The 7469-nt window shown below is 33.1% G+C and overlaps 1 protein-coding gene across 2 annotated transcripts; it reads right to left on the reverse strand.

Annotated features, from left to right (window-relative positions):
- Window positions 1–971: 971 nt before the first annotated feature.
- Window positions 972–5255, reverse strand: LOC111631144 (neurogenic differentiation factor 1-like). 2 transcript variants are annotated; one of them, XM_023375345.1, is made up of 2 exons: window positions 5096–5255; window positions 972–1726 (listed from the first exon to the last, which is right to left on the reverse strand). In XM_023375345.1, exon 2 carries the CDS (start codon window positions 1708–1710, stop codon window positions 1072–1074), a length of 639 nt encoding a protein of 212 aa, XP_023231113.1. In that variant the 5' UTR covers window positions 1711–1726; window positions 5096–5255; the 3' UTR covers window positions 972–1071. The 2 variants fall into 2 exon arrangements, with proteins under 2 accessions (XP_023231113.1, XP_023231114.1); XM_023375346.1 differs by lacking the exon at window positions 5096–5255 and adding an exon at window positions 1950–2362.
- Between the last annotated feature and the right edge of the window lie 2214 nt (window positions 5256–7469).

The raw sequence follows: 7469 nt of genomic DNA on the forward strand, positions 1-7469 counted from the left end.
AACGATAAATAGTTTGTCAAATTTTTATTCATAAAAATGCAGTTTCAACTGCTTTTTATTTTATAAAATCCGTCTTCTTGCGCCACCAGAGGGCCTTTTAAACAATAGGTAGTCTGTTAGCGTTGGTCAGTAGTAGTCCAAATTCAATACGAACGTTTGTTTCTTGAAAATTTGATCACGATTTAAATACAGTATTTACTTTTAATATTACCGATATGTCATCGAAAAGAAAACGTGTTGTATTATCATTAAAAGTATTTGTTTCGATTATCCGGATTTTTCCTTATCTGGACAACCTTCATCCCCAATTAGTCCGGATAATCGAGGTTCTACTGTATATACAAAAACTTCTTTAGTCTTTAATGAATATGCTCGCTTAATACATTCAGAACAAAACGCGTTATAAAAAATGTATTAAAAGGAATGAATTATAAACAGGAATATTTTTTTAACTGTGAAGTTCAAGAATGATTCCCGTTTGTAAATACTGAATAAACAATTAATAATCGATATGATGTTTTTTAAAGAAATATTTTTCACTAGTATTCTTACTTAACTATCCCTATATACCTAGTTGGATCCCATTTCTTAATTAAAATACTGTTTGCATAATATTTAAACTGAGATAAAGTCTCATAAAGCATGTTTGATCTGATCTCTAAAATCTAATGCAATTGTTTATGATGTTTACTCTGCTCTTTTTTTGAAAGTGGGCGATAAGATAGTGTTGAAGCTTAAACTTCATTTAAAAAATGTCAGGATACTTTTTTGAAATATGGTTTTAATTTGGATAACGAATAAAAATAACAATTCAGTAATTGTAATAAAACGTTTAATAAACTTCCCATTAAACTGCAGATTGAAATTCCGTATTTCAAAATTGAATTTTAAATTAACGGTTCGTCAACGGTTATAATTTTATGAAATTACATGTTTAGAAAACCACCTGAAATATTACAATTTATGTCGCTTATTGCATACATTTTTAAAACATCTCTTTGTTTTTATTAACTAAAATATATTAAAATATTAACACCAGAAAAAAGAGAAAATATTCGAAAAAAAAAATTACTAGTCAATATGACAGAAAGATATATCATCAGACATCGGAAAATTTGATGAAATAGTTTCAGCAATTAAAGATTTTATTGATGCTTGACTTTCAAACGATGAATATTCGCATCTGGAATCAAGAAAGTCAAGTAACGGATAAGATTCTTTATTGCACGGGAAACCGAATCGAATGCAGACATTAGGATCATATCTAGATGATTCTAAAGGATTAAAAAGATTGGACGAATTACAATCATCATTATTCTCTATTAATCTAGGATTTAATTGCAAACAATTAGCTACCGAATTGGCCGTAGTTCGCGATAAGCCTTCAGTCAATAAACGAGCCATCAGCACAGGTTCCATTTCTTTTCCCGTTCGAAGGATTTCAGTTAAGACTGCAATGTAATTTCTGGCTAATCTAAGGGTCTCTATCTTTGAAAGCTTCTGAGATCGAAATCGAACTGGTAGACGAGAGCGTAGAGCATCTAGAGCTGCATTTAATCCATGCATTCGGTTTCTTTCCCGGGCGTTAGCTTTATGACGTCTCAACTTGAATTTGGCCAGCCTGGCTTTAGGAGAAAGTTTTCTTTTTTCTCTACGCCGTTTACTCGATTTCCATTCTTCCTCTTCAGGTTTTTTAGAACGATTAAACATTTTTTTTTCAATCAATCTGTAATAAGAATATAAAATATGAATAAAAACCGCATTTTTTACAAAAATAGTTTTTCAAGCCTCAAGCCTACTTCATTATATTGTAATTATTGACAAATAGAGTTGCCAACTCAAAAAAAATAATAGTAACTAAAAGCAAACAAAAACACACTCTAAAAATAACTTTAAAATTTTTAAAATTCGCTAAAAAAAAGTACCTAAACAAAGATTTAAAAACCAACCTTTAATTAATCTATTTTTAATTTTATTCACAAAGTCCGTCACTAAATTCCATTACTTCTTCAATTTCTTCATTGTGTTCAGAAAATGGTTCTGCTTCAGACTCTAAATTTTGGTATGATTTTATAGTGCCTATTTTTCCAATGATATTTGCTGGCAATTCGTAACCATAGCTGCATTTCCTTAATCTCTTCAAACCATATCTAATCGTTAATATGCTACTGAGTGAAATACGAGGGTGATTCAAGAGCTCTCCTATACAAATTTTATTTCACAGGCAGATATAGTGATACAGATTACTATGGCACTAGTACATTTTATTTTTCAACATAGTCACCATGCTCATCCAAACATTTATTCCAACGATATACCAAAGCATCGATGCCGGCAGAGAAGAAATCTGCGTCAAGTCCCTTCAGCCGCGCCGTGAACTTCCATGTCAGTTTGGAATCGCCTGCCACACAGATGTATCTTGAATGGTCCGAAGAGATGGAAATCACAGGGTGCCAGGTTGGGGCTATAGGGAGGATGTTCCAGTACCTCCCATTTGAAGCACCATAACAATTCAGTTTGCTGTTTTCACATCTGTCCTGCCTTTATCGAACTCAGTGTACCAAACCCACGCCTGTTTTTATGGCATGACATTACCACCATACACCTCAACAAGTTGACGATGAATTACTACTGATGAGTTGCCCTTCAGACCGAATCACACTACGCACTTCCGCGTTTGACCACGTTTCCGTGAGCGCAGCCATTTTCAAAATGATATTGCAAGAGTCTGAAGCAACATTTGCACCATCTAACGCTGTGCGATAAAGCTGTGGTCTTCTGCTGCTGCTCTAATGGGAAATTCGAACAAGAGGAGGAATATGACACCCGTGAGAGCTGTTGTTACTTTTTGAATCACCCTCGTAATATTCAATCTATTCCAGTTTGGTCTTAACAATATTCATCTGACTAAATAAACGCTCTACTTCTGCATTTGAGTGAGGTAATAAAAGTCTTTTTAAAACAAAATTGACTAAGTCTTGAAAGCGATATTCTCTGGCAGCATCTCGGTATTGAGCTACTTCCTGTTGGAATCAACGATCGAAATTATTGTCTAATGTTATACGGCATCGTTACGTACAACGCATTGTGTCGCGATGTTTTGTAAACGTTCTTCCGTTACGTAATAAAAGGTTGGTAGCGCTGTTGACCCCTCGGGGAGCCGTTAGAGACGGTGACCTCGTTTCACTCCCCCCTTTTCAGCGCTGACCTTCCGTGAGTCAAGACAGTGTAATCTTTGTGTATTCTTTGTTTCTTTGTTATATAACCAGTTACGCGAGTCTAACTAGTTTTTACTAATCTCTCCGACAAGTAACATCTAGTCTAACACTTCCATACACAGGTTTAACGGGCTGGAAGTTTCTTTCCACTGGATTGTATGGATTTTCCTCCATTGAAAGTCAATGCGAGTTAATACTGTATTATCAGTGAAAAACATTTTCGCAAAGTTTATTATATCACTTTTAATTGGGTTGAGACAATGGTCAATACTTAGTGACGTCATGGTTTTCCAAATTGATATATTGTCAGATAATCTTTGCCGAAGTTGTTTTATACAAGACAAAAGGAAGACTACGAATATTTTTCTTTTCTTCTTCTAACAGTGCAGAATTGTTTGTTTTAGTTTCAAACAAATATGGATTGAGTGCTAAATGGTTTTCAATCACTACATCATTTTTATTATTTTTGTTCCTGGAATAACAATCATAAAACAACAAGATTCTATTAAATTTAGCAAATCCTGTAACAACTTCGTAGGATCAGTATTCTCAGATTCAAATATTTTATTTAATCTCTAAACTTCATCAAGTAAAGGTTTAAGAAATAAAAGAAATAAAAAAATTTCTTTGGTCATCAAACATTGAGAACAAAATTTCTGCCGTATTACTTTTGCTATCGAAATGCAGTTACAATATTTCTAGCAACACTTTGTATTTTCTCCTTTAATTTTCTGCAACAAGTTTTTATATCTATTGTCACGTAGCCATTCTATTCGATATTTTTGAGTGTATTTTCTTTCATTTCGCATTTTCACAGATATAAGGATAATAAATAATAAATTGTAATATCAATAAATAACAGTAAATAATAACATCTCAAAATCAGGGCCGTGCCGTGCTATGATGCGGAGATGCGGCCGCATCAGGCGGCACCGTGAGGGGCGGCATAAAAACCATTTAATGGGCAGAATTTCAGACTTTCATCATACTTAGAAAATCTACCGCACGGCCCTGGTAAGATACACCAAATAATAAGAATTATAGCTTATATAAGACTAATAATTTATATAAGGGGCGGCATTTCGAAGACTTGCATCAAACTTAGAAAATCTACCGCACAGCCCTGCACAAAATGACACTATATTAACATTTGCTTACTCACGATGCACGATAGGTAACTTATAAGGGTTCCCAAGTTTTAAATGTAATAACGATCACTATCAAACTTTAACGCAGATAAAAACAAAAAAATCGCATCTAAAATAGTACAGTAGAAGCCGTTTTTCCGGTTAAGCCTTAATGCTCTCTCTCTCTCCCTCCCCCGCGGGGAGAGAGAGAGCATTTTCGAAAAATCCCTTCTTGGTATGCGTTTTCATGACTACACAGTTAGGGTAACTAACTGTGTACCAAATTTCACCTCTAGATTCAGCGGTTTGCTCTGGGCGATGATGAATCATTGAGTCAGTCAATCAGGACAAGCAATTATATATATATAGATTTATTAAATTGAATATTTTATCGTTGAAATGCCTTGAATCTCAAATAAATTGTCATTAAGGTTTTAAATCGAAATTATTAGATATATGTTTTTAAATTATATGTTCAAAATAAATTTCGCCAGACCTCTTCCGAGGAACAAGGAGGCACACCGATTCTACTTGCTCCAGGGTGCTGAATATGTAGCTACGCCACTGTTTGCCACTTATTAAAAGTAAGATTTGCTACTCATACACACAATTATTGTACATTAAAGACAATATAAATTAAGAAATTTATTAAATTTTTAATAGTTTTATTAAATCTACATTATTATTTGTTTTAATAAAAGCTAAAAATAAGTTTCAAACTAAAATTACAAAATTTGCAGAATAGCATACCTGAAACAATGTGAATCGCTGAATGTTTAACGTCCTTTGAGTTTCCTATTAAAGTGAATGATTTAATTAGTTATATTGATAACGTCGTCCATTTATCAGTCAGGTTCAAGAGAAAAATATACTTGAGAGGTACGGTGGAGAGTCGAGTTGAATAATTGAATTATCATACTCGGTTTTCCCAGTTAACGATTGCCTGATGAAATGTATAGCAGTTTAAAAAATATATTCGAATTATTTACTTGTATAATATATTTTTTTAAAAACATGAAATTTCTGTATCCAAATCTTTATAAATAATCATCTTGAAATTGAAAGTAAGGCTAATTAAATTAAATCTGTGTTTTTTTTTTCTGTATATTTAGATGGGGAATTTATATGCGATTTTTCTGTCGTTCGAATTATACATTGCTGCAGTTAGAATGAAGTATTTAATTGGCTACTTTAATGAGTAATTGATTGCGGAATACTATAATTAATTAACTCTTTAAATGTTTTGTTNAATCTTTATAAATAATCATCTTGAAATTGAAAGTAAGGCTAATTAAATTAACTCCAAGTTTTTTTTTTCTGTATATTTAGGTAGTAAAATGTTATTTGTCTTATTGTATTTGTTATATAAGCCTTACTTAAATACATGAAAAGTTATATAAACCATAAAAATTTTCTATATAATTTTGTAGCCTATGTCATTATTTAACTTTAATCATTGTTATTATCTGACAAAACCTAATGAGTTACCGTGCTATAAGTGGTGTCGTAGCACGGTAACTTCTTTATATCACCTGAAAATATTGATGCTAAACTTGATTTTTCCTATGTTAAATGCATTGTGAAACTGCACTGTCGTCCACAAACAAACTCCTCTAATCCACAGCACTAGATGTTTCAGGTATTTTTCTGTTAACGGGACGCCAATAGTAATTGTAATTCGATGCGCAATACTGTAGTCTTATTGACATAACGAAAAAGTGAGAGGGTAAAAGAAGTCAAGTATATTTAATAAAAACTTGAAAAAAAGTCACAATGTTTTTGGGATGTTAAATGAAATCTGCAGCTTTATGCCTCTCACGCAATGTGGCGAATCCTATTTGTAAGTTTTTTATTTGTTAATTTCTGTATTTGACCATGTACAGTACTTTACATATAATAAAATAGCCATTTCTGTACACTTTGCTATATATATCAACTGGCGTTCTGTTAGCAGAAAAGTATTATCTTATTTGATTGTGTTGAACAACACTATTTGGCACCTACAATGGAAGACAGATTTCAGAAAAATGGAAGAAAAACTTGCTGACACCCTCAAGCTCCACCGACGTGAGCGTAATGGAAAAATGTACAGATGTGCTCAATTGAAAATGTAAGATATCGCTAATTTCCATGCTAATTTCTATGGTTCTCATGTTACACAGGATGCATTCATTACGAAGTATGTGAATGCCAATAAAAGAAGTAGCCAAGCAATTCCAATAAAGCGACCAGTATCAAAAATTACGTTATAAGTTGCAAAAACGGAAAAAAACAAGAAATTCAAACTTCTTGTAAAAAAATATTTCTTCAAATTCTTCATGCTAGTAAAGATCGAGTTTGGCAGTGGTTAAAAATCATGATTTAAGCGGTGAGATGCGATATGAAAAACAAGGAAGTTCACGAAATAGAAGCAAGTTCAGCATTAAGAGGTCATGGAAGTGTTCATGGAAAGACTGAAATGCTGTGTTGCATTATTGTCGTAGTAAACCATTCACAGAAACTATCTGATACCCAGTGATTTGATCACGATTGGTAAACGTTAATTCTTTTTTTTTCTTTCTCAAATAAGAGCAAACAGGAAAATAAATAAATAAATAAAATTTACTATAATTGTTTTTGTTCATTAACTTCGTTTTTTACAATATTGCAGACCAATGAAATATTTTGTTGAGCAAAAATGACTGCTCTTTTACTATGCATATGTAGCTAGAACTATTTCTAAAGCCCTGGTCACACTATGCGATTTCCAGCCGCGCAGGCGACTGCAACCGCGATGGCTGTTCCCGTTAACTAGTAATCCCCCCTCGAAAACCGGTTCGACTGCAATCGCAACTAGAAACAAAAAGTTTGTTCTACTCGCGACGGTTGCAAACGCGCATCCAATCAACAAACGCCTTTATGCCATGTCATACAGTGACAACATTGAAAATAGTTCATCATCATGGCGGATAGTCAGAGGATTAATACTTTTACAGAATCGAGATTGATCGAGCTTATTCAGGCTCACGAATACCTGTGGGATTTTAATTCTTCGTTTTATCGAAGATTTTATGCTTTCATGTATTTTCGCCAGCTCTATTAAAATAATCGCCTTTTTTCTTTTATTCATTCCAGAAAATGAACT

The sequence above is a fragment of the Centruroides sculpturatus genome, unplaced genomic scaffold (genome assembly GCF_000671375.1).
Source record: "Centruroides sculpturatus isolate CEXI.00-Female unplaced genomic scaffold, Cexi_2.0 scaffold632, whole genome shotgun sequence".
Classification (NCBI taxonomy): Eukaryota; Metazoa; Arthropoda; class Arachnida; order Scorpiones; family Buthidae; genus Centruroides; species Centruroides sculpturatus.

Excerpts from the sequence above, each read along its gene's own strand:
- LOC111631144 (XM_023375345.1), bottom strand. The coding sequence starts at position 1,710 with ATGTTTAATCGTTCTAAAAAACCTGAAGAGGAAGAATGGAAATCGAGT.